Genomic DNA, 27,006 nt, shown 5'->3' with positions numbered 1-27,006 from the left:
CAAGATATTTATAAGGTGGAAATGCATTAAAATGTAACAGCCTCCAAATTTGTTATTTACGTAACTGTGCCCAAGGCTGTAACAAAAAAAGCGAATTAATAATTGGTGGTCAGTAGTCTTCTGAAACACATTCTTAGTGCCAAGGTACGTTCGCCTCGCTCAATAACTTCTCAGCAAGAACAACACGTTCGCTAAGCTGATAACGTTTTTATAATAATTGTATAGTGTAAAAAAAACACACCCCGTATAAGTCGGAAACAATAAAAAGCGTAAGATTTCAGGCCGGTCAACTTTATGTCCTTTAATGATTTTCTTGGCCTCTCATTCATGTGAACTGCATCTCCTGTACTCTTGTTAGATCTGTGACACTCGTTTATTGCTTCTTTGCTTCCTTGCTTGTTTGGTTGGTTGCGTGCTTGGTCTGAAATGAGCGGAAGTCATAATAGGGGTGATTTTCTTTTAGTAAGTGGTTTTCTGCGGTTATTGATGTAGGCGGACGAGGAAAAAACGATACAGGGCGAACGCTACTGAAACATGTTATTCGGAAGCATGGAATGTACGGGCAGCACATAGGTGATGAAGGTGCAAAAAAAAAGCACACAAAAAGGGGAAACTGAGAATAACATGACATGGTTCAAGTATCCCAAGCAGAGGACAATTCGCAGCCTAATGGGCACGTTTCGCACAGCTCAAGGCTCTTTTTCATATAAGTCACGTCAGCAATTTATCCGGTTCTTTATCTTCGTCTTTTTTTTTTCTTTTTAAGAGGGAGGGGCGTAGAGAAGTAAATTGCGCTCACATGTTCGTATGCCACCGCATTACTTTATAACGAGGTAAAACGATGCAAAAGCACCAAGCGCACCGCCAAAAGCGGCCGCGAGAGGTTGTTCTATGTCGCGTAATCGTGAACGAGGTGACAGCTGCAGCTGTCGACGTTAATCCATCTTTGCTGCCATCACGCACGCCCATGTAGCGCTGTAACAGCTCTTATCAGTGCTTAGCATGCCGACGGAGCGCTTCGATTTCGTACCATGCTCGTCGCTGGCATTACGCGGCGGGCATTGCGCGTAATGTCGGAGGCTTCACGAAAGCTGATAAGTAGAGTGGCAGAACTGTGACCGGGAACACTAGCGGGGCCTGCATTTGTAACGTTCCACTTCATTCTCCTTCTTTCTTTATCTCCCGTTGCGCGGAGTGGTCGATTCCCGGGGCTTGTACTATATTTAACGATCGATTCCGTTTGCCATTCTTATCCTTCGCACCAAACACCAGATCAAGGCGATAACGACGGCGCGGCTTCGCCTGAGATGATGAGGAAAGGTAAACAGAATGGAAAACGAAATGCCTTGTCATGAAAACGGCCTCAGTGCATGCGGAGAAAGCTCGTTGACTGCACGTGTATGGCAGTTTATCGCGGCCGCGACAAGAGTGAAAATAATTATGTTGAAGAATTGCGTACGAGAACCCGCGCACAGCGCGAGCCGCGCGCTGTCCCCGCTTCGTGGCGGCTTGTAGGGTCCCGACTGACCCGACTTTCGACCAACGCTGCGTCCACGGAGCGCAAGCGAATGCGGTAATCGGCGGCGTCGGGAGCGTGGTGTGCGAGACGGCAGCGGCCGGTTGCAGTGCGCGCGCTGCCAACGCGGCAGCGCGTCCGGTTTGGCGCGTTGCCAGGTGGTCGACAGCTCGTGGAAGTTTTGAAATGCTACATCAGACGATACTCCGTTCCACGCATAGCCGTCAACGCTGTGGAGGTTAGAGAGACTTCTTGCACTGGCTTAGTTCGCAATTGGAGATAGTTCGATGTTTTGTGACCGCAGTTGTGCGCAACTATTTTTTATATAGGCTCAGTATTGAATGAGACAAGTTTAAATCCTCAGAAACAAACACACTGCGGTATACGACTGCTAATGCGTCCTTTTAGATCATTTTTATTTTTGTTTTTTGTTTTTTTTTTCGGGTTGCTTATTTGCAGCCCGTCGCGAGGAGCCTTACGTGCCTGCTCGCGCGAGCAAACGATGTTGGCTCGCAGCGAAGCATGGGCGGAATGCACGGAGTGACAGCTTTTCTTGGCCGAAATTCTTTCGCAGATTCCGCAGCGCTGACTGCTCTGTATGGAACGGGGTATAGCAACGTCGAGGGCCTCCAGACTTTAGCGTAATCAATAGGACTTGTTGTTGCGCAAGTTGGTTCATACTGCGAGGGAAAAAATGGACTGCGCGGGATTGAAGACGAGGACGTAGTGTCCCTCAATACGTAAACAGCGTGAAATTCAGTATATTCTCATTCTGAACTATTGCATGTTTATTACAACCACTGAAATAATATGTTTGCTCCCTTGGAAGGAGAGTTGAAGTGCGTTTGTTTTTAAAAACAATTTATGGAAATTACAATCACTTCGTGATATTGATTAGTTCGTTATAACATACTTCGTTACATCGCATTTTGAATGTAAACCAACAAGGTGTCGCTAACAAAAAGAAATCATTGCTTTTATTTTGGCTACATGCCTAGAAATGAAGCTTACAACGACAGAAAGCTGAGCTAGTTGGTAAGGATTCATTATGCAAGAAAAGGTGAGGCGCGTTGATAGTCGGCGTTCGTGTTGTCCACTTCTCTTCTCTTGTGTCCTGTCTGCACGCCTCACCTTTTCTTGCATAATGATGCCTAGAAAGAAGCGTTTCAGCTTTCATGCGACCTGAAGGGCTCGAACGCCTTCCTTGTAAACCAAAAGCTATGGCTGGTGTCTTCCATATAGGCTCCGCAGAGTGGTGGATAAAACACAATGCACGCAAGCCATGTTTTGGGCTGCCAGAGACGAGCGTCTTCCGCGTACGCGTCATCCGGCGTTCCATCAGCAGCGCCATGCTCTCTACGAGTTGTGGTCGACCAAAGGATCTGCCGCCGCGGTCAGCTCGTCCTTTGAAGGCGTGCCCAGAAGAATGTCCTTCGTTCCGAGCACAGCCAGTAAAACGTTCCTTACGAGGTCTGGAACGTCAAAAAGTGACATCGAAAAATATTTATTTATCTAACAGTGGGTAACACCCTATTTGATGGCAAACTGCGACTTCTGAGCCATGTGGCTGTTTATTATCGATCGGTAAAATGTCCTCACAACATCTATGAGCAGATTGTAAGAAAAAAGTGACTTCAGCCATGAACAGTTTGTGAGAAATTTTAATTACAGGCATAAAGAACACCATTGTAACCATGCGTGTTCGTCGCTACGTAATATGCACTGCGTTCTTGGTCACCAAGTGGTAAGAGAGTGCTCTAGGGCGGATATCCTACTAAATCATATAGTACTGACTTGGTTCAAACAGCATAATGCAGCAAGAACAACATCAAGAAACAGAACACGATTGAAAACTGACTAGTTTCCTCTTTTTTTCCTCAACTGCGATGCTTTCCTTTTCAGAAACCCGTGTGGGTTTCCTTTGTAGAGTAGTGCTGCAATCAAGCGGATGCCAATTTTCCCGTTCAAGACTGATTAGTATGTTAGGTTTAGGCAGCCGTACGTACGTCTCTACGGAACAAGCCAAAATGAACCAACTAGCTCAGGAACAGCCTCTTCCACATACAGTAGTATCATCTCACGCTTTGTAATATTTTCCTTCCTCTATTGTTTTGTTATAACTTTTTGGCCTTCAAGCTATCAGGTCCATCGCTGTGGGTGAATGTTTGCACAGCTCTTCACAGTAGCTTTCGGAACCCTGAAGCCACGAAAAGAGAGAAAAACGAAATTTTCTGTGAATCTGTTTGCAGAGCATTAGACAAAACAGTGTCATTTAGGGCGGGGCACTTACCATTCTTTCATACATCAACAATGAACCCTTTCTAGATGCCTAAGCCACCACAAAAATAAATTTTCGTCACTTCTACGTCAAGAAAACTTTTATATCAGCTGCATATCTCCTGGGGCTTTCTATGCATCATGTAACCCTCGGTACACCAGCTTTCTACTAATGTATACATGCTAACAGCGCTGCAAATATGACGGTAGGAAATTGTCATCCCTCTTTCTCAAAAAATGCTTCGGGGAACTTAAGCACAGATCAAAAAATGTATACAACCCTTCAAAGTAGTTTTCTCACATCAAGCAATACGCCTGTTTCCTATAGAGAAGTATAACTACGTCAGCCTGAGGGTCTCGGAGGTGTACTGCAGAACTGATTAGCATAAGTTTCAAGAGTTATAAATGCATCCTTCAGCGTACCGGCATCTTCAATACAGCACAGCGTACCATGGTCGAAACTCAAAGACGAAAGCGCAGTAGCCTTGCCTCAAAGCTCAATTTCGTTGCTAAGTTGTAAATAACCTCATATTATGTTTCAGTACACTTTCATGTTTCAAAATGACGACTTCGATCTAAGCATCCTAGACTGTCGACAGAAATGGTGTAATTCCCACAACGACACTGTTGCGAAGGCATGTACGTACACAGCGTCAAATGCTTCACAATAACGTCGCCGCATTCCGTATTGCCTGACAAAACACAATGCGTCACCTTGTTGAAATCTTCAGAAAGCATTCGTCTTATTTGTTCACAGAGTGCAAAATGCACCCTTCCAAAATACGGCGCTCTCGAAAATATTGCGGAGTTCAATTTCCTCAAGAAACGACCATCTAGATATAAAAAAAATTGGATGTTTAACATTTCAAAGCAACACACGGGCTCTGGAAGACGCCGTAGGGGAAGACTTCTAATTAATTTCTAGCAGCATTAACTTCTTTAACGTGCACCTGAGGGACAGCACACGAGCGCTTTTTTTTTTTTCTTTATTCCGCCCCAACAGGATTGTAGCCATTCGGGCCGGGAGTCGAACCCATCACTTCGAGCTCAGCAGGAGAACAGCACAACCACTGCGAAGCCGCGGCTGGTGATATCACAGAAACACCATGAACGACAACGAAACACGGAGAACGGACGCACGAGCAACAAAAATGTCCGCTCTCCAAATTCCGAAGTTGTTCGAAGGCTGATTTTGTCGCTTGCAGTCACCGACTCGCCCATGTACGAACTCTATGAGAAACAGTGGAGGAGGAGTAGATTTTAATGAAGAGAAAGGAGGAGTGGTCGGCCTGCAAAGCGTGTCTGTAGCCTGCTACTCTTCACAGGGGAAAGGGGAAGTGGAAAATAAAGGGAAAGGTAGGTGGCGGGTGAAACGAGTAATCCAAGCAAACAAAAGGGCGAGTTTCAATGAGGTTTTGGGGCTGTTTTTGTGCTTACAAAGTACTTGCAAAGATTGACAAATGAGAATAGGAAATATTTAGAAGAATCATTGCCAAAGTGGGAATCAAAGTTCTCCTACAAGCGAAGTTTTGGCACAATAGTAACTTCGGATTATAAGTAAAAATGCACAGAACGAGGCCTCCAACACAAAGGAGCGTTTTTCCATTGCTCTGTGTATTGTTTAACGCTGACCAAGTGGTGTTTCTCAGAGTGCAGCACGAGAAAGCCACTCACCTAAGCTGACGTTAACGCCAGTGAAGAGCGAACTCAGCAGGCCTAAAAGACCGCCGTCCGATTCACCGACCACGTCCTTTCCTATTCTGCCAATGGACTGCAACAATCCCACGCCAGCTCCTTGGCACAGAAAAGTGATCGGAACAAGGTGTCAGCATAATGTTTCGTAGCACAAACATAGAGCATGTGATTAAACTGATGTACTTATATATAGAAGTACTTACCTTAACCGAGCCATGTGAACGTCTTAGATAAATGTATTTAAGATTGATTGATTGATTGATTGATTGATTGATTGATTGATTGATTGATTGATTGATTGATTGATTGATTGATTGATTGATTGATTGATTGATTGATTGATTGATTGATTGATTGATTGACCTTGTAAATAATGGTAGCCCTTTGGCATACAACGTGCACTGATGTATAGAAAAGAAAGTGTCTTGGAATGGGACAGCGCACGTAGAGGAGTATAATCTTCACCGATGTAAAAGGCCCAGGTTTCTTCGCAGAAGCAACTATATCATAGGCATGGTGCCCGAGAGCCGTACATATCATAGAAGAGTGTGAAATATCTGCTTCTCTTCGCCTTTCGTTTTTTGTTTCTTTAGTTCGCCGAGTTGCATAGCTTCCAGCGATGTTCATGATTTGACAATGTTTAATAACGGCTTGTAGTGGGAGAGTTCGAAGGTATATGCTCAATTTCTGGTTGCTTGATTCATTATTACCTATGCAATAAAGGTGAGCATGCAAAACTTAGAATTCTTTAGAAGTAAGGTAACTTTAGTGCGGCGGATTTCCTGCCAATAAAGAATACACGTTAGTAGCATATATCTGCAACTACTGATGGGAGTGTAAACACACGAAAGCAAGGAAAACTGAACCGAACACAGCAAGTGTCAATTGGAAGTGAAGTAGTAATAACAATAATAATAATAATAATAAGATGGCAAGGTATTCGCGCGAGAACAAAACGAAAATCAAAAAGCTTACATACATAAATTTTAAGAAGAGCATAAGGTCATGATTACGGAAACTCAGTATATAAAGTTCTTATGATATACTGTTTACAAAATATGTCAGTATGTATTTGTTTAGTACAGTTAACAAAAAGTAACAATTCACACTAATATACATGCTATAACGAAGCAGTACAGAAAAATATATATATATATAATTAAGGCAAAAATAGCAACAAGAGAAACGATTGCAGCAATAAGTTGAACTGTATGATCGACTAATTAACAAAAATTCACTAATTTAGTCTTTAACTAGGTACCTATGGTACATATTGTAATTTACAAATTCTAGCGGATGAGACTGCAAGGCATACTTATTTGAAAATTGTCTCGATGACACCATTTACAACATATGTGCCGTCAAACTTGCGCTAAAGATGCACTGTCGTACCACTTACTCTCTTAAGAAACCACTTTTTTATGCAATGTAGCACAAAGGTAACTGCAACACCCATGTATTTCGTCCCATATTTGGGAAATAATATCTCGAAACTATCTCGAAACTCCAGGTGTCATCCTGGAGTTTCATTTCAAGTCTTGCAAGCTCATAGGCTACAATTCGTAAATTGATATATGTGCCGCAGTGTGATTAATTAAACCGTTAATTAATGAATTATTGCTAATTCGTTAAATACATGTCTAAATTTTTCGCGCTAGTAATGTCCACCTCTTGGAGTAATCAAGTTCAAGGACAACAATTCTGCTACCTGCCGCAAGCAGATAGCATAACATCAACATAACATCAACAAAAAATAAGAGAAGGAAAATAAAAAAGAGTTGTGGTGTGGCAAAAGAAAAAACGGTTGTGACGGCTTTTCGGCTCAGTTGATACAATATATCTGCAAAATAATTACATATTGCTCAAGTCAGCTCATGTAATCGTTATAATAGTGTAATAGCAGATTATTGGTAGCGATGGATAGCCATGCAAAAACTAGCTTGGTAAGCAAAAACCAAGTAGCAGCCGAGCCAAGAATGCTTAAGCATTTCTGCAGCATTATCTTTTTCTTTTTCTTTTTTTAGCAGAAACTCTTCTGTTCTGGATATTTAATGCTCATGGACCGTTAATGCCCATGAGCATTAACGGCCTTTCAATAAGCAGCAATATCTCCAAGCACTTTAGTTAATGCGATGGTCAGCTGTATTACGGACTGCGCTCACAATAATTAAGAATATTAAGAAAATATAGAATGTTGTTTTAGCTGAACGCCGGACAACCTTATACCTGGATGAATCCTCACCCGCATTACCGAACCCCTCCCATCCATGAAGAAAACATATAAAGCTAAAGAACCAAATTCCTGAAATGCACCTTTTCTTGCAGGAAAAGACAATGTTCTGCAAACATAAGCTGTGACGACGTACACATGTACTGCCCAGCGTTAACGCGGTGTCTTCATCCCGAGGCGAACCTCAAACTTACATGTAGCCGTAGTTGAACATACCAGATTTGAGTAACAATGTTAACACAGCCTCGGTGAAAGACTCCAGACTTAAAAAGGGAGCGCCTTTGAGCCAGTGCCTTACGGCTGCCGACGGCATTTCTAATGCACTAGGCGCATCTGATTACCACATCCTTGCGAAAGTGGTTTCCAAGAAACACGTAGTCTGGAAGAGGGAGGGCAGAGTTAAAAGCCTGTGCTCCTATACAGCGCCGCCGACTTGTAAGAGCACCGCTGACGATAGGGCGCCGAGTTAGCTTTCGCGATGCATCCGATAGGCACTCAGCTCCAGATGCGGAACTTTAGCCCTGTCCAAAAAAAAGGAAAATGTGCGATAGAAAAGGACAAGCCTCTAATGAGAAACCTCGTGGATTCGTCGACACTCAAACTTAACGCGACGCTTCAGACTGAAATGAAACTAGCGAATCAAATGGCCCCAGAAACAATATATCGTCCACCTTTATCTGATCTTCAGTTGCTTGCTCTTATTACTTGTGTCTGTTCGTGTCAAAGTGTATGTTGCTTTAGTGAAAATAAAAGCCGCCACGAGAAAGCACCCTTTTGATTGCAAAGAGAGAGCGCTCGCAAACGAAAAGATAGAAAGATGGAAATAGAAAGATTTTGGGGGAGGAGCGGTACGGATGACAAGCGTATCCTTTAGGTACGCCTTGACTGGCCAAAATATATTGTAATATGCCCTGCGTGTTCATGTGCAGCGTCCAGCACACCTGTGTGGAGCATTTAGTATAGCGTATGGGCATGTACCTCTAATAAGCGGGCAGTAAGCTCTCTACAGGTGCCAAGTAATTCTGTCCGTCAGAACGTCAGTTCTGCTACATTTCTTGCGCCTTCAGAATTATGAAAAGCTTACATCTGCAGAACGTATTATGACTTTTAAAGCTTTCAGTGAGTTTTGTCCAGTTTACGGTAGTCGACCTTGTGCGAGAACTCTACAGGAATGTCACATCTAGGAACATCAACTATAAGACGCCTAACGTGCTTGGAAAGCATTGATCCAGCTACTTGAAAAATGTGCCTGATGAAAAGCATTGTCAAGAATAAAGAAAGAAGTGAACCGGCTAAATTTCGACATACTGACAGCTACAGCAAACACCCAGCAGTCTATACCTTCAAATTCGTTTTACTCAATACGCTTTACACATATTATGCAATCTTGCAGCGCAGTTCCAATCACAAGTGATTCAGAATGTACGCGACACATTTTAGGTATCATTATTTTTATGAATGATCTTGCTTTTGATGCCCTATTTTGCGCGCACGATTGGGAATATGGCGCCTGAACGAGGCTATACGCTCAATGCAGACAGTGTAGGGTAGCAAACCAGAGACTCATATCTGGTTAACCTCCCTGCCTTTCCTCTTCATTCTCTCTCTCTTTGCGCCGTCTCCGTACAGGCGTCTGTTTCGAGACTGTCTGCCCTGCGCGTGGGCCTATCAGCGCCACTGCAGCTCCTTTGCCCTCTCGCTCTGCGATGACTTTCGCGAAGCCACTGTACGCTAGAAGAACGTTGGTAGCCGTGCAACTGCGAAGTTATGCGATGCGCCTTGTTGCCATGCGTGGCCTGTCGCAAGCAGCAGTGGCCCTTTTTGCCATGCAACGTAAAGCGCGCCTGTAACGAAAGCTTGCCTATCACGTAACGCTTGCTCCGAATCAAGTTATCCGGACCACTGACCAGATGGAACCAGCGCACTCTGGAGCGGTGTATAATCATGGTACGGCATACAAGGAGTAGAATTTGCACAATGCAGAAAAAAAGCAAAGCGGCAGCTACGAGGGGTCCTCCGCGGTGGCAGACTCTACTTGGAGCATTCCATTGCCTAAAACCAGCGGCCCTGTCAAGTGGCGATAAAGGGGTAGCAAAATCGCGGTCTGGCGTCAAGATGTTCGTTCGTATACGTTGCGCATAGACAAAGAAGCATAATACTTTAACGCTGACAGGTGTGCACTTCCAACTATGCTCTAGGTAGTATTGACGTCTTAGCATCGGTTGTGGGTCTGCGTACTTTTGCGTGCGTCTCTTCGCCTGCCACTCTGCATCGGCGCTGTCACATGTCAGGCCTACAGGTATGCAAACAACTCCTGTTTCAATTAAATCTCATTATCTCACGAGAAAGGCGCTCAGGCCCCTTTTTGATCGGTCATTGTTATGGCTTGCTTGTACTCGGGGAGAAATTAAAGTTGCATTGGCCAGTGCTCTCAGCGACTTGCTCCCCAAAGAGCTGATTGCGCATGCGCCTCTGTAGAAGTGCTTTGCGTAGCTGCCACCTTGAGCAAGTTGAACCAACTAGCCCAATGGTCCGTACAGACCTGTGCTGACCAACTGATTGAGTAATAAAGAACGTGTCATATACGCATATGCCTATATAAGAAAATAACAACGCACCAATGATGAGCCTGGCTCCCGAAGTCAGGGCGTACACGATTTCCGAGAGCTGCCTCTTCTCACGGTGAACGCTGCCATTGTAAAGCGTTCGCGCTGTCATGCTCCCGGCATCTGCAGAGTGCGAAATTTTATTTTAAAACGCTTCAGCACGAACACACAGGAGCTATCGTTTCAAGGCCCAATGGACATGCTAGAAGTGCACGGCAAAAAAAAAAGAGTGGGCAGGCCTTGTCCAGACTTTTTAGCATGGAATGGATTTAGCTCCTGTTGTCGGCCTCCTTCAAGAGACATTGAGCAAAAATCCTGAGCCCTTATCCGCGCACTCCAACTGCGAATGGAAGGAGAACAACCGGTCAACCAGTCAAATCCTTAAAAGACTCGGTCTTTGGCCCCCACCCCTTTGTACAGGACCGCATTACATACGCTAGTTACTGCCTGAACAAGTTACAAAAATATTACTTCCGAGTCCTTCCTAATCTTTGTTTTCACTGTCACCCAAGCTGTAACTTCTAGTACGCTGAAGTTTTATTTGTCATTTCCAATGGGCGGTCGTTCAAAAGACAGATACAGGGCGCTATACACTTGACTGTCGTCTTCTGGCGCTGAGACAGGGTTGCCTGCGCTCTTTTCAACGCCAGCAGTCCGTGAGAACCACTGCGCAGGCAGCGCCGGCACGCCGCGGATGGCTGTTTGACCGAGCCGAGACTTGTAATGATGTTCCGTCTGTGACAGGGAACTATTGCGTCCATATGAACCAGTGCAGAGTATGGCGTAGTGCGGTGTGGTGCGTTGTGGTGTTGTGGGGTGTGCCATTGCGAACATGCACTACACCCATTTTAAGATTGTGGCTAGTATCATCTCCAAGCAATCTGTTTTGCCGGTAGCCATTTCACGCTTACATCTACTCTCGATTACGGACAACTCAGCATTTTCTTTTTTTTTTCTGTTACTTTGTTTTGCCGTGCGCTGCTATCATGCGTAAGTTGAAACCCCTATGATTCGCCATTCTTGTGCAGCGCAATTTCATTTCACATTCAAGTGACTCGCGCTGCTATAGACCGAGCCACACGCAACACTAGATGCGGCTGCTGCGATGAAAGTCGCCTTTGATCAAAATATTTTTACAGCATTGTAGTCTTCGTTGCGAACCCCTTCTCTTCTCCTTCGTATACATCCTCTCTAATGATACATGTTATCCCTATTTTACGCGACATAATAGTGTGCAGACGAGATGGTTCGTTGAATTGTGGCACATGGGGTGCGTGACGCGCTCCACCTCGTGTGACATTTAGAAATACGAAAGTGCCTACATCCATATGGGGCAAGAAATTAAAATAATCACTTAAAACATTGAAACCGTATGCAAAGTTAAAGTCCAACCATCAACTTAGTGAAATCAACAATCCTTCACTTATAACAACGGGCATCTTCATATCCACGCAATCACGGAGCCGTGAGAGAGGTTTGTTTTCGAAGAGAGGCTGCCTCAAAACTACTGCGCTCTGTTCCAATCACTCACAGTTTATTTTCAACTCGCAAATTCGTATTGTTTTCAACGTTATCTATTTATTTTTTTCGTGCAATATACGAAAATTCCAAACAGTCGATTTGCCTACAATATTATCAGTAAAGATTACTCATCGGGATGGCAAATTATAATGAATAACTAAGGTTCGTGTAAAGAAGAAAAGTACAACTATTGTGCTTCCGATGCAGTCGCATGGAAGAAGAAAGCAAAAACCGTAAGTCTTACCTGCTGCCGCCGTGACGTTTTCACATAGCGTCTGACAATACAACTGTCAAGCCCAGGTTCATTGGACATAAAACGGCAATGTCGATAATAACAATGGCCTCATTCGCTAAAAGCTGCTCAGGTGTAACGAAACCCATGTCACGTGATTCCGCGGCCTAATAGCTGAACACAGAACAGGAGACGTAGAGTAATTGAGAATCTGTTTCTTTACTAACCATGGCAAATGACTGTTATCTGAATGAGCAGACTACAAGGGCCCCTTTCGCACGAAGACGTCTTCATCGGGGCATGCAGTATAGAGGCAGGGTACAATGGAAAATATATGAGCTAAATATTTCGACTGCGTTAGTATGACTAGGAGACACTCGTGATATTGAGTGCTAAGCCTCTCCGAAACGCTTCTGCATCATAGAGTGGACGCATTCCTTCCTGACATTAAATGCTAACGGTATATATGCCTCCCACACACTCCTCTCGTATACAAACCACTGCATTCGTGTGCGCGCACGAAAACCCACCATGGTGACGTAGTGGCTATAGCCTTGCACTAAAGCCAGATGGCGTAGGATCGAAATCCCGACCGCGGCGGCCTCATTTCAATGGGGGCGAAATGCGAAAACGTCCGTGTACTTAGATTTAGGTGCACGTTAAAGAACCCCAGGTGGTCCAAATTAATCCGGAGTCCCTCACTGTGGCATGCCTCATAATCAAATTATGGTTTTGGCACGTAATACCCCAGAATCTATTTTTTGTTTATTGCGTGCATGGAAACCTGGTGCTGTCTCCACGGACCCTTTTGTCCGTGGCTTAACTCTGTAATGCCTAGTGTAATGCCTAGTGTTATTAGCGCTATTATTGCCCCCAGCGCCGGTCATGAAGACGACGGCTCACGATCATCCGGAAGTACAGTCGGGAACAGCTGGCGGATTGAAGCAGTTTCGAAAGCGTTTCGTTGACCTGAAAGGGTGTTTTGGCTGAGTATACGGTGATTTTAGGTTTCTCACTAACCTTCCTTTAGTCCATGATTTATTAGCATTCCTTGCATTAGCCGTCTTGGGCGGATGTCGAACAATTCTCCTGGCCAGGCGCGATCCGCCCGGTCAGCACCCCTGCCACCGAATGAATTGCCTCTAGATTTAATTTTTCGCAATGGCGTCAGCACCATTCCTGTTGCGCTTGTGCCTACCAATGTGATCTTTGTTTTCCCCTTTCCCATTCCCCCGGTGTAGGGTAGCCAACCGGACGTTATTCTGGTTAACCTCCCTGCCTTCTACTTTTCTCTTTCCTCCTCCCCTACCAATGGAGGTTCCATCAGGCTCACCAACCCACAAGCTGTCCGGAAGGAACTTAAGACCATGTCCAACCACTTCCAAAACATGAGTGACGTGTGAGCGTTCGGACGGGGACGTATAGAGTGTCGGTCACCAAACCAGACTTGTGTTGAAAAACTACTGAAATGCACTTCATTCGCTTCCACCACAGTAAGTGATTTTATCCCACCTCACATTGCGTGCACCAAGGATCTCGCTCGGGACGTAGACTGCCGCTGAAGTCAAACTGAGACACTGTACAAGCTCTCCACAGCAGCGATCATTGATATTTACCGTTGCAACCACCTTGCAAATAACGCGAGGATTCCGACTAAAGGTATTGCCACGTTTGTGGGTAGGTGTCCGTCAGAAATAAAAGTTTGACCTCTTTTGTTCCGTATAGGACTCCCAGAGTATAATTCATTTTCAATTATAAATACTTATTTCCCCAACGATGTGCAAAGTACGTGTCAGCTTGATAGGGGTGTGGCTGCTTGTAGAAAAGAAATTTTGTTTGCAGGGGACTTTAATTCGCATCACGTGTCGTGGGATCTAAAAACAGACTTATGTAGTAAGCGACTATGGGAGTGGAACACAGGACACCTAACATTTGCTAGAGGTCACTTGGGTTCGGTGTTATAGATTTAACATTTTTGTAGCGCTGGCATCAACGTTTCGTCGTGGTCAGCGGCTCACTCAGCAACCAACAGTGATCGTCTTCCTGTGTCATTAGAAATCATTTGTCCAAGAACATCTTTAGATTACAGGCATGAACATTTGTGAACCACAATATATTTAAGGCTTCATTGCGTTTAGTCGTTTCGAAACTTGCCAATGCCAATGATAAGGAGATCGCTTCAGCCATTTGTTCGGTTCTAGATGGTTCCCGGAAGCAAGCTGAATTTGTCGTCCCTTTGGCTAAAGGCACTGCTTGTCGTTGGTGGAATGATGAGTGTACGCGTGACAATAGAAAAAGAAGCTGCTTGAAAAATGTTTTTTCATATTCAATGCCCGACAAACCGGAAAAATTATCGGTTTCGTGCTGGTGTATATAGGTGTGCTGTTAATCGCGCCAAAGATTAATATGATATCAGGCATTACGATTAGCTATCGAAATACCAATACAAGCGTGCTCTATTCGGATTTCTCCGTGCTAGAAAGGTGCTACCAACGCCCTTAGCATTAGCCTAGATCAATTTTACCCCGCAAGAAATGAGCGCCTCCAAAGATTTAGAAAATAGATTTGCAGCCCGGCTTCCGGCTATTCAGTAGAACTTTGGGATTGCTTCACGTCAATTTCACTGTCTGAGCTAAATCAGACTGCACTATGCTTGCCGAATACAGCCCCTGGCCCTGACGGAGTCGCAAATGCAATGTTAAAGATATCGTTACAGGAATCGCCTCAAGTCCTTTTAGACCTGGTAAATTATTCAATAAAATATGCTAGTATTCATTTGCAGTTGACGCTCGCCAAAGTAATAATGATGCTTAAGAAACAAGGCGGAGGGTGTACATTGGAGAACATTAGGCCATTACGCTTACGTCCAACGTAGTAAAATTAATTGAGAGGCTACCTTCGTATCATAAAATTTGCTTATGATAATTCAATTCTTTGTACCTGTCAGATTGGTTTCAGTGCCTGCTGCTCCATCTGACATGCCCACGTCGATTTAGAAAGCCGAAAACGACTCGCTAGACCTCATAAGCAATACGCGGCCTTAGTGACGCTCGATATCGCTAAAGCATACGATACCGTGGAGCACACTGTATTGATATATCGGCTAACATATTGTGGTGTTCCTGGGTATATAGCAGCGTGGATTCACTCATCTTTAGGCGAAAGAGAATTCTATTGCTACGAAAGCGGCTTTTCTTCCTCTATGTATAAACAAACGAGAGGAGTACCGCCAGGCTCAGTCCTTTCCCCGATGCTTTCTTTAATTTTCCCATGAGAACACTTCCCCATCATGAGGAAGTAACTGCTTTTGTTTATGCAGACGATATCGCGTTTTTCGCATCTGCAAACGACATCCACACGCTATACCAACGACTGCAAACTTACCTTTGTACCCTGGAGAGGTGGTCAAATGTTCATCAGTTTTTAGTCAATGCCAGCAAATGTGTCATTCTCGTCTTTCCGATACATGACGCAGTGCACATCTCATTGTCTTGCCACCTTCAAGACATACCACAGGTAGAGCCTGTTAAATACCTTGGAATGATATATAGAGCCTCTCTCAACTGCCGCGCACACATAGATCATGTGACTGGAAAAGGTAGCCGTGCAATCGGCATAGTGTGTAGGCCGAGCAGTCGTTGAATAGGATTGAGAAGAGATACACTCCTAATGACATAGGGTATGTACGCTCGTCCTCTATTAGAATTTGGTTGCGTGCTCTTCTCTGGAGCGCCAGCCTTCTGATCCTCTCAGAAAGAGAAGCATTACGTTTATGTTGAGAGCTTCCTAAATTTGTTGCAAATTGTGTTCTTTATTTAGAATCCCATCTTCTTCCTCTTTCGTGCAGGTTCCGCCTTTTGACAGTGCAGACGTTCTTGAGAAGTTATGAATCACTACTGCGACGTTCTCAAACGATATTTATTTCGCAGCCTTTGTTGTTTTTTGATGTCATCTGGCCGTCATTACATACTCCGAAAATTACATTCGCGCAAAAATTACTTGACCCTTTAGACGTGCGCATAAACGATGTCCTTCCAATTCCCGACAAAGCACCTATCATGGATATTCAACTTGATGACATTTTTCTCAATGATGCAGAATTACTTCCACATCGTATTCTAGGCGGTCTATTACAAGATCATCTGCAGAACCTTCAAACAAACACTGTAATTGGGACAAATGCTTCGGAATAGGAAGAAAAGTCAGCTGTAGGTATATTTTCGCCGATTCTTGATTGGGCATTTTCTCTTCGGTTGCCATATTTTATACCTATCTTTTTAGCCGAATTCATGGCATGGGTGCTGGCTCTATGCAAATTCAGCACATCAATTACGTCAGCCGTGATGGTCACTGATTCATTATTATTGTGCTCATCCCTTACTGCTTCTCGTGATTCTCGCGTAATGAGGAAGTTTCATTCATTGGTACGTGGGTACTTGAAAAGTGCGTTTGACTGCCTCGCCATAAAGGACTAATTATAAATTAAATTGAAGATTCTTATGCCAAGGCATCGATAAGTGGCCTGATTCTCCCGTATTGTCCTTTGATTTCTCATGCCACTGCTGCTAGATTTCACAAGAGTGCCATTATGCAGGCAATGTCAGGCTCCGCAGTAACTAACTCTATGGATTATTGATATTTTCTACATCCTTGGCACATTGATGTTTGGAAAACAAGAGAAATTTAAGTGTCCATCACGAAGCTGAGCTGCCGTATACCTACGCTAAACTTCTATCTACGCAGGTCTGGTCAGGTCCCCTCACCATTATGATCATTCTGTGGCGAAGCGGAGACAGTAGACCATTTCTCGCGTTCTTGTAGGCGTTTTTCTGTTATAAGAAAAACAAAAGTTACTGGCAAGCCCGCTTCGCAATGTTCGCCTACATTTATCTGTGCCTATGATTTCTGAGCCTCCATTATTGGGTTGCACCACAAAAATGTTTACATGGCAATGTAAAATTACCTGATTGAAACTAATCGACTACCTTCTTAGACTGGTCCTGCCCCCTCCCCTCCTCACCGTAGTTTTCTTTTATTTATTTATTTATTTATTTATTTATTTATACATTTATTTATACATATATTTATTTATCTATCTTTTTATCTATTATTAGTTTCTTCTTTATTAAGGGTGTTCTTCTTATTGCTTTTTTTCCGTCACAAAAGAAAATTTACTTTCTAAGCTCCAACTTTCAAATTGTTTATTCTCTTGTTCTTGTACACCTAGTTTAACAAGCCGATTCATGGCTAATCCCCCACTGTTGGTATATGCCACAACCACTCAGAAGAAGAACAACAAAACACGCTAGCGCACCCGGCCCGAGCGGCCGTGTTTTACTAGCGCCCCCTGGAGCCATCGGCACCGCGGCTGATCGGCGTCAATGGATCGTGGCCGCGGTGGCTACTTCGCGCCGCCTGCACAACTTAAAGAGTTTGACTTGGGTACGAGAAATTAACACGTAGTCCATAATAGCGTTTCTGATATGCTGGAGAGAGTTTTTCAGTCGCGTTTCAACCAACTACCAATTAATTAATGTACAAAGAACTTATAGCTGAAATAAAATCTCATTGCTGTTCTTTTTTATATATATACAAATGTGCTCTCTACGGCTAGAAATAAGGGTGAGGACGTTCTTCTAACTATCCTAGATGTGTACATCTTTGGGCATTACAGAGTTAAATGGCAGAGGGCGGCAAACTTCGTACAGGTGACGGTATAAGCTGCAGTATGCTTTGTCGAGTTAGAAATGAGTGACTCTGGCGCTCCACTTTTTACCTTTATCCCTGAACGAGCTGCTGGCTGGTAACGCACTATCATTTGCGGGATTCAGTTCGCCCTCGGTAAGTTTACCCTGGGGTAATATGCTTGTACTGCGATCCTTGAAGTATCCTGCGCCCACTTACATTTCGAAGGAGACAGCGCCAAGGGGACCGCGCAGCAGAGGAAAAGTGAGAGGCTTGCGCAGGCCGCCCGCAGCAACAGCGCCATAAACGCCACCTAGGAGGGTGAGCAGAGTACCGGTGTATACACTATGCACATGGTGAAAATAGTGAAAATATATGCGAAGAAACTGTGGGACGTTGACTGTCAAAGTCAAGTGACAGCTTCCCAGTAGACACGTTGAAATATGTCGCTGGGAACACTAAAGGAATTAGCTCTTTCGATTGCTGCAATGACGCATAGGTGCGAGGGCTGTGACGTTGCAGTGCCTCCGGGGCCGTCCCGCGCTACAAATCACGTTAAAACCACATCGTGCACTGTTACATCGCGCTCGGGTATCAGGATATGGGGCCCCGTAACGTAAAACTATTCCAGTCTGTTTTATTCCAGTCTCTGGATGTCAAATTTACGTAACCACCGACGCAAGCATCGGGCGGTAACCCGCAGCGCTGTTTGAAAAGCCCAATCAGACGCGCTCCTCGTTTATAGGAGTTCACTTTCTTGCTTTCAGAGCGAATAGCATTGCGTATACACTGAGGAGACTTTCTTATCAGAATGGCTGCTCAAGAGACGACCGGCACGCTCGAGTGGAAAGGGTTTTGGTGGGGCCAAGCCAGCACAGTGAAAGTAGATAACCGAATAAGGAGGGTGGTGCCTGCGTCAGTGATTGATCCCTTGCTTAGCTTGCCGTGGTTGGTCAAAAATCGCGGCGGCGTGCAACGGAACGTTAAAAATGCTGTTAAAACGGATCCTCAGCAAATAATAGCTGGCAAAGTGATGTCGTATACGTTCCGAAATGGCTAAGTAACGTTACATGCCGCGAAAAATTGTGTATTACACGCAAATAAACCCATGCTCGCAGGCAGCTCCGAGTAGCTAGTGACAGAGCAAACGGCGGGCAGCCATCTTCTATTCCTTTCGGAACGCGGCAGTCTCCGGCTATACAGAAAAAATTCAGTTTTGTTCGGCATAATAATACCTCTTTAACGCGTACACGTCACTTTGACGCGGTGAGTTTTCGCGGTTTTGTGACGTCGCGTGACAGACAGGCGAAGTGGGCGCAGCCCGAAAACGTTTGATCAATGGCAGCTATTATGGCGAAAAAAAGGCGTTAAATCAGAAATAATTATTTTTCTTTCCTTCGGTCTAATCATGCATAATCAGTGTGCACACATAATGTTAGATGGGGCGTCTTTGTTGTTTTCGTGACGTCGCGGAGAGACAGGCGAAGTGGGGGTGTCCCTAAAATTTTTTCACCAATGATGGAGGACTGATTTCAGAATTGGAATAGAAAAGTTTGGAATAGCTTTGCGTTGTAGCGTCCATGGTGTACATATTGTGCACTGTTATCAGGACGAGCCCACCTTCAACGAATTTGATTACGCTGTATGTGTGATCATCCCAGTCTAATCCGTCACAAATCCATGTCAGCTCCAATTATGGATTGCGCCGGTGTTATCGTGCAATGCCAACTATTTAATAACCAAGACAAGCCGTTTGACCTGCTAACCACGGGATTGATTGATTGATTGATTGATTGATTGATTGATTGATTGATTGATTGATTGATTGATTGATTGATTGATTGATTGATTGATTGATTGATTGATTGATTGATTGATTGATTGATTGATTGATTGATTGATTGATTGATTGATTGATTGATTGATTTGAAGGGCTCAAATCAGCATACTGTCGCAGCTAAATTTCAAAACCCGCGAGCACATTGCTGCACTCGTTGTGGGAACTCGCGGCCGCGAATTTTGCATTATAGTGGGTTCCTGCTCATAGCGGCATTAACTGGAAATTAACGATCGTACGAACCGGCGAAGCGTGCGCACAAACATAGGGAAGAATACAACGTTCCGCTGTTCAGCCGTGAAGTTAGAAACTCATTACCAGGACTCTCAACAAGAAGATTATCTGCGACATGGTAAAATGAACAGTCCACAAGATTATTTTGTATCCCGTACACCTTGAGCTGAAGTTCAGTGCATATGGTAAAATATCGCGAAGTGTGGAAGCGCTGTTTCACCGCCTTTGCCTTCGCGAAGTATACAAAAAGCATTTTCTCTATGGAATTAATCGCGCAAGCTCCACGTCATATTCATGCGGAGTGACGAACGAGGACATAGCCCACGTGCTGTTGGACTACCCTAGGTACGCCCAGCAAAGGCAACAGATGTGCTCTAACTTGTAGCTCTGAGAAATCGTCCATTGTCTTTTGGGACAATACTAGGAGCATGGCCAGTTAGAGGCCTTTAAAAAATAGCATTCAGTACTCTAAAAAGCTTTTTCATAAGTATGGGCATGTACTCGAAATACTAGGAAGATATTGTGCAATGGCTCGCTTACATTGTGTTTCGTTTCTTTTTTTTTTTTTTTACCTCTTGTAAGTGTGAGTGTCCGCGCGCTCTTCTTTTCATATATTTTTTTTTATTTTGTTCTAGAATAGGCTCACTGTGTTCCTTTTATTCTTGATTTTTTTTTTCGTGTAAACCCCATATACAGGGTGATAATTTTTTTCAGTTCTTTCTTTTTAAATCTCCTGTTGCAGATAACATAATTCTAGCCCTTGAGCTGGAATATTCCGAGAGGCGAACATTACTTGCACAAGAAATCGAAACATATACTCAACTAATTAACGAAAGTTCACTAAGTATCTTCTGAATTAATTACTTTACGGAACATGTTGTAATTTACGAATTGTAGCCGGTGAGTTTGCAAAGCGTATCTACTAGGAATGAATTTACAGAATGGCATCAGTTTGGAGTTATGCGCCTACCTGATGGGTTACCTCATGGTTATGTGCCTACCTAATGGTTAGGGAAAATAGGCATAGAAAGGTTAGAAAAGTTTACTTAACTAAATGCGCTGTGTTCTTGGGGACGCATACCTATAGCAATGAAGATAGTTAACTATTATTTGTTTTGTCACTAAATAATTCTGTGAGAAACACGGCCGCTAGCCTGGACGCCTATAAGGGTAGTAAAGACGGTAGCGCTTGGAACTGACTCTTTGCGGTCTTAGTCGGCGTCCACGGGCGACGCCGTTCATGGCGCATTCCTTGCTTTTCCCTACAATAGTCACCGATGGTCACCGCGCGTCTGCTTCACCTTCGGACACGCGTATGGGCAGGTGAGTGATGCAGTTTCGCCACAAACGCCCACTCGCTACGCGCGCTTACCATCGCGTCGGATATGTACAGTCGCGTGCAGGATGACTTGCAACACCCTTGTTCATGTTCGAAGGGGCTCCAGGTTTGCGCGGAGGCTTTGACATGTGAAATGGCGGTTTAATAAATACCACTAATTTAAGCTGTGTTTAGGTGTGTGACTTACCCTGTGGCTGCGCAGCCGTACAGTCTTGAAGCCCCTTCGATCACTGGCACCGCTGTTGCAGGTGCTATTACACGTGGCTGTACCTGGGGCGCCTCGTAGCCTCCGGTGTGCCGCTCCCGCTGCGCAGCAGCATATGACTCGCGTGCTTGCTTTTTGATGTCATTGCTTCTCCCTTCGAGCCGAAAGTGTAATTAAATAAATCCTGTGCACATTTGTGGACCTGAATTTGTGAATGTGCAACAAAGACGCTATACGGCTCGCGGGAATACAAGTTTCACTTTCGTGTTACGGCCAGCTCCTCTAAAAGCGGAATCAACCAAATTTTTTTGCAGTTAGAGGCATACATCGCGACTGAGGTTTGAAGAACAACACTAAGGACGTCAAAGAGCACAAGTAGTTTGGTAGAGGTTTTGCTTGCTCATTTACTTGTATTTTTTTCTTCTTTCTCGGTTTCTCAGATTTTGTTCTCCATTGTGCTTACTGTGTTCGGGAAAGCTTCTTAAACACCTGAATAAATTTGTGCGCTGCGTGAAACCCTCAATTTATCCCCTATATTTGCTTTTATTTAGCTCTTATTTTCGAAGACGAGTCCGTTCCAGCGCGTCGAAGTTGTATTTTTGAGCCGCGTATATAACTACATGAAAAACATTTTTTTATGTGCATAAACGTGTCAAGAAAGGCTACGTAAGAGCCTGCTATCGTAAAATTCCCATCGCGTTGCCATTGTGCTAACCATTGTCCTCCGCCGCGACCAAAAGCAAGGAAACCCGATAATATCCAGGCATGTTAGCTTGCTTTAATTCTTTCAAAATATGCAACCTACAGCGTATAATTATCTGTTACCTAAGTAACCTTTACGGAAACCTGCTGGGGGAAAACAACTAACGAAAAGTTCCTATCCACGTGAATGGCGGAATGCTACAAAGACAACTTGCGCTTCAAACCAGGTAAACGCGAGACCATTATCACTTAACAAGGCCTCTCATGTCACAGGGGAACATGCTATTGTATATCACAGCTACTGAAGGCCACAACAGTACTGCTGAGTTTTCTGAAGTCAACCGGCGTGAGCGACCGTCTGTGGCGCGATGCTGATAATACAATTACATTGACAACTCAAGTGAACAGGAATTCTTGATTTTTCTTTCCCTTGGGTAGCCTATCAGGCTCAGTCTTGCTAACCACCCTGCCTTTTCCTTACGGCCTCTCTCTCTTTCTCTCTCTCTCTCTCTCTCTCTCTCTCTCACACACAATCTCTTTCCTGTCCTTTCCCTTTCCCGCAGCGCCGAGAAGCAAACCGAGCTAAGTGCGATTAACTTCCTTGCCTTTCACTTATCTATCCCTCTCTCTCCTCACAGGTACTTCAAAAAAAGAACTTTTGTTGTAGCCGGGATCCCTGCCTGACCAAGGCATTCTTTGTATCAACTGAGTTAGCCTGAACTACAGATGAAGTTAGAGTAAACGGGCGCACCTGCAAACGTCGCATCCTTCGCCTGATTTTTTTTCTTTCTGCCCTCGTGTTGGAAGGGTTAGAGCGAATTAGCCGACGGGTTTCCCTGCAGTTTGATGCTGATGCAGGACTAGAGTTGCACTATTTTCTCTGACTGTTTGCGTGCCTTACGACGTTGCCAATCGAAAGGACGCCGTTTCACCGAAGTTTGCAATGCAGTTTTCATTTACCTAGCGCAACACTGTTTCCCCGTTTCCGTCTTGCAGTGTTGAAACATTTGTGGCGCGTGTCTGTTCACAGCAAAGTGCAGTTTTATAATTAATTAATTGCACAGCGTGAGGCGCTACCGTGTTCAGTATCATTCTCAAAATAAAATAGCGTTAAAGTTTTTTTTTTCAACATCGTTCTCGTAGCTCGTGATACTTATCATTTGTTTTACGCAAGTATGCGTGTTGCTGTGGTCAGTCAAATTAATGAATTTTATAAACAACAATAAATGGTGACCGTTCTCGATTTGGAGCATACTTCACAAAGCAGTAAATTACACTTCTTAAAAAGCCGTTTAATCAATTAATCAAGCACCACGGAAACACTGTCAGGGGTGGAACGATAAGCGCAGCGAGAACCTGCGAAGGCCAAAGAAGAGCTTTGATAAATATCGTTAAGCTGTCGTCTTTAATTTGCGCCCGGACTTCAAAGATTTATCTTTTCAATTGTAAACGTCAAGCACCTGTTTCAGTTTCATCTGATGAACATACAGCACGAACACATTTGTTCAGTTTCTGTCGTTCCACCATTTTGAAAAGTTCGACCGACAATCTGGGCTACGGAAATATGCGTTTGAAGTATAATGACAAAACTATAGTTTATCGTTTAAATAAATATAAGTACAAGGAACTGTATCTAATGATGTCGCTCAGGTAGCCACGACTCTAAATATAGCTACGCACCCAATAAGGATAAACACAGCTAATGGCTCTATCGCATTCAATAAGAAATCAAAAGCTACTTCACAGTTTAAACAGTTGCAGGCAATTTTTATGTCGGGATTTGCAAACAATCCTCATTCAGGCAACAGACAAATTTTTGTCCAAAACATTTTTAATCAAATAATTGTGCGGCTTTTATAAATCCGGCATTTAAGACGTTTAGTGTTTGCGCTCGACAGCGTTCAGTCATTATTTATGCGCGGTCGTATCCTTCGTACACAACTATCGTGAATTAAAGCGCCATCTACGAAAAGGTGGAATAAAATTGATTATCGAGAACACACAGCTAAAGCCCAGCTCGCCGGCCAAGGCTTTGTGATCTGACTGAATGAACTCACAATGTATTTTAATTCCACATTTCAAAATGCCATTCACGTTTCGTCACGTTAAAGAACAATAGCGTAACCAGCTAGCAGCTTTGGTATATATAAATTTAGAAGTTATATGTAGTTCACAATTATATTTGTAGTATATTTCTTGAAATTTCGCCGATATAGAAGCGGTTATTATCTAATGAATGAAAAGCACTTAGCAAAGGAATGCAGTTTTCTTTTTTTAGTTGGCATTAGATCAGTGTAAGTTCTACGCGTGAAAAGATGTACATACCTTTTCTTCTTTTATTCATAGCTCATGGTCCATGCAACATGCTTTCATTAAGCACCGTCATTCGCATCGTCATTATTTCATAGGCATTATAGCTCAGAGTACTCAGTCGCAGCCCTTGAGATAACAGGTTGTTTAGGTTCAAAATAACGCTGAAACAACGAAAAAAAAAATTGAACAAGTTTCAAAATGGTCGCCATAGTTGGCTGACCGGCTAGTTTGCGCAGATGCATCAGAACATTGACGCTAATGAGCCGTTGACCGGCCAGTGTGATTCATTAGCATGTGCGCCTTATATAGAACTCTGTGGGCATCTGTCCGACGACGAGCCGTTAAGTATAGCAAGCGCCGCGCCGATGAGGTCTAAGAATAATTTGCGTCATAGGGTTGCGCAGATTATCATAACTTAAGCGGCTGCCTTCTCTGTCCGTACAGTCAATAAGTGAAGTAAAATAATACAGCTGCGTGGCGCGTTAAAGTGGAAAGCTGCAATCAGGAACATTTGTAGAGTAAAACGCGACAACATGGCCTGCTGCCGTCGCACGACTTTCGTGGTGGTGACAGTGCACCATCATTGTTCACCATCCGGCGCAAGCCGCAACAATAAATAGTGGTTTAACAAAAGGCAGACGCTCGTGCGCGCTCCACAAAGACGATTGACTAATGCAAGCTTCAGCGACACGATGAACGGGCATTGTGGTAATCTTTGGCGTCCGCTATAACAACTCCTAAAACACATTCAGGCAGAGCACTGTTAGCATCTCTCTTTTAGTCAAGTAACCCAGACATCACGCCACATGATGCTTAGGTACATCGCCGTAGGGAGCAACGTCGCCAACAGCTGCTCTACCTGTTTTTAATTACTGCGGATGGACGATGTACACTGCACCTCTCTGCGCCCGCCGGACGCAGAGACGTTACGCCACATGGCGCTAACGTGAAAACGCGCGTTCGCTAAACCTGCCCGTCTATCAGCTAGCGTTCTCGCTCAGTGCACCGACGTGCCCTTCTCCGACAGAATTTACGCTGTCGTTTTTTTTTTCACCTTTCGTTTCTGACGGTACGACAACGGCTTCCTCTCGTTATTTCAATGTCCAAATTGATCCTGTGCAAGCCCGCGTCCCTCATTGTCTGCCACGTAAAGTAGCCCGTCTGTTACACGCGTGCCGCTTTAGACCATCATCCGAAGCTGCGCTCAAAGCACACAACGTATACGTGCAAGCGTATAGGCACACAGAATGTCCACGGGTGCCTAAGCGCCATAAATGAAAGGGCGCGGCTTCTATACACGCTGTGCGGGACACGCCTGCCACGCACGGTGTGTGCACGCGCGGCGTGGTTTCTCTTAGCAGCGTCACGCTCACCTCGGCGGCAAGAGCGGCCCAGTGGTGGCCACCGAACGTTTCACTTCGATCGACTCGCCTCTAGCCTTCCGGACTGTCGAGCCGCTCGTTCGGCGTTTCTTCCTTGGCTGCTGCCGCATTGTTAGCTCGGGGTCGCCTTTAAATACAAAGGCTGCCAAACGACTCGCGTAGCCCGTCCACTCGACGTGACAACTATACAGCAAGGACCTCGCCCCTCTACTCTGTTTGCTCTTGGCGCAGCTGCAACGCAGTCTGCGGCGGCTTGATTTCGCTCGGACACGCTCCAAAGCGAGTGTAGAACAAACACGTCCTGCTGTGGCGTTGTTCTTCCGTTTCTTTCCTTCGCTGTCCTTCCTTTCTGTTTCTTTTTTCCTTCTTTCCTTTTTTTTTTAACTCTTCAGGCATTTCGATCTCTCTGTCGCTCTCCTTCGGTCTTGCAGAAACTCACCAGCCTAGTGATCACGTGCCCAGTTCGGAGAAAGTGAGTGCTCGATTCGCGGTATTATGTGTCATGGGCGCTCGTTCGATTACGGTCATGCATGCGGAAAGTTTTCCGCATTGCGTGTGAACACATTTTCGTTTAATGACTTTTCTGATCGATAGGCGTGAGCGAGCGACCTTGAACCTGCTCAAGGGCTTTGTTTCTTAATGTCAAATATGCGTGGCTCAATATTGTAGTTAGAAGATCTTGCAAATGTATTTGTCGACATGTGTGTCACGCTATGTATATATACCTTCTGAAAGGAGGGTTGTTGACTTATTGAATTGTATACATGAGCCAATGTTCCATTTGAAAGAATAACGTCATCTTAACCGATAGCACTGGCAATTTTCGCTTATAAATTGACTGTCCGATATAGCATCAGTTAAGCTTTAAAAAGGAAGAAAAATCCGGTAGAGCCTATACGGGTGAGAAAACTCACTGCTGCTAGAGGATCACCTTGCCTGAGGAAGGATTCATTTGTATTGAAGCGTTATTGAACGACGTCCGCCTATAGCTATTCGAAGTTTCTCTGAAAAGTATCCGACCATGCTTTCAGAAGAAAGATAGCAGCCTGATGTATGCTTTGTTCTTCTTTTTTTATTGTTCGTATGAAATCACGGCGAGGTTGGTACCATTATTGGCAACGGTTACTCCTTTTCATGGTCGAAGTAATGCCCTTCTTCTTTCATACGCCCAGTTTCGTGGTTCTTTCGTTTTTCGAAACAGTCCTTATTACGATTGATGCCCTCACGTTTTC

At 44.3% G+C, this 27,006-nt stretch overlaps 1 protein-coding gene across 2 annotated transcripts; it reads right to left on the bottom strand.

Annotated features, from left to right (window-relative positions):
• Window positions 1–519: 519 nt before the first annotated feature.
• On the bottom strand, window positions 520–26,571 carry LOC129385171 (uncharacterized). Of its 2 annotated transcripts, none has more exons than XM_055071411.2 (7): window positions 25,766–26,556; window positions 24,405–24,553; window positions 21,360–21,478; window positions 17,982–18,075; window positions 10,337–10,447; window positions 5,468–5,587; window positions 520–2,988 (listed from the first exon to the last, which is right to left on the bottom strand). In XM_055071411.2, exons 2-7 carry the CDS (start codon window positions 24,421–24,423, stop codon window positions 2,873–2,875), a joined length of 579 nt encoding a protein of 192 aa, XP_054927386.1. In that variant the 5' UTR covers window positions 24,424–24,553; window positions 25,766–26,556; the 3' UTR covers window positions 520–2,872. The 2 variants fall into 2 exon arrangements, with proteins under 2 accessions (XP_054927386.1, XP_054927387.1); XM_055071412.2 differs by lacking the exon at window positions 520–2,988 and adding an exon at window positions 3,160–3,713 and having other exon boundaries at window positions 25,766–26,571.
• Window positions 26,572–27,006: the final 435 nt, after the last annotated feature.

This window comes from Dermacentor andersoni, chromosome 5, assembly GCF_023375885.2.
Source record: "Dermacentor andersoni chromosome 5, qqDerAnde1_hic_scaffold, whole genome shotgun sequence".
In the NCBI taxonomy this organism is placed as follows: Eukaryota; Metazoa; Arthropoda; class Arachnida; order Ixodida; family Ixodidae; genus Dermacentor; species Dermacentor andersoni.
This window is presented reverse-complemented; position numbering and strand designations above follow the sequence as displayed.

Excerpts from the sequence above, each read along its gene's own strand:
- LOC129385171 (XM_055071411.2), bottom strand. Across the intron at positions 18,076-21,359 it reads TACGGCTGCGCAGCCACAGG|GTGGCGTTTATGGCGCTGTT; the intron begins GTAAGTCACACA and ends TCACCCTCCTAG. Across the intron at positions 5,588-10,336 it reads GGGAGCCAGGCTCATCATTG|GAGCTGGCGTGGGATTGTTG; the intron begins GTGCGTTGTTAT and ends TTCTGTGCCAAG.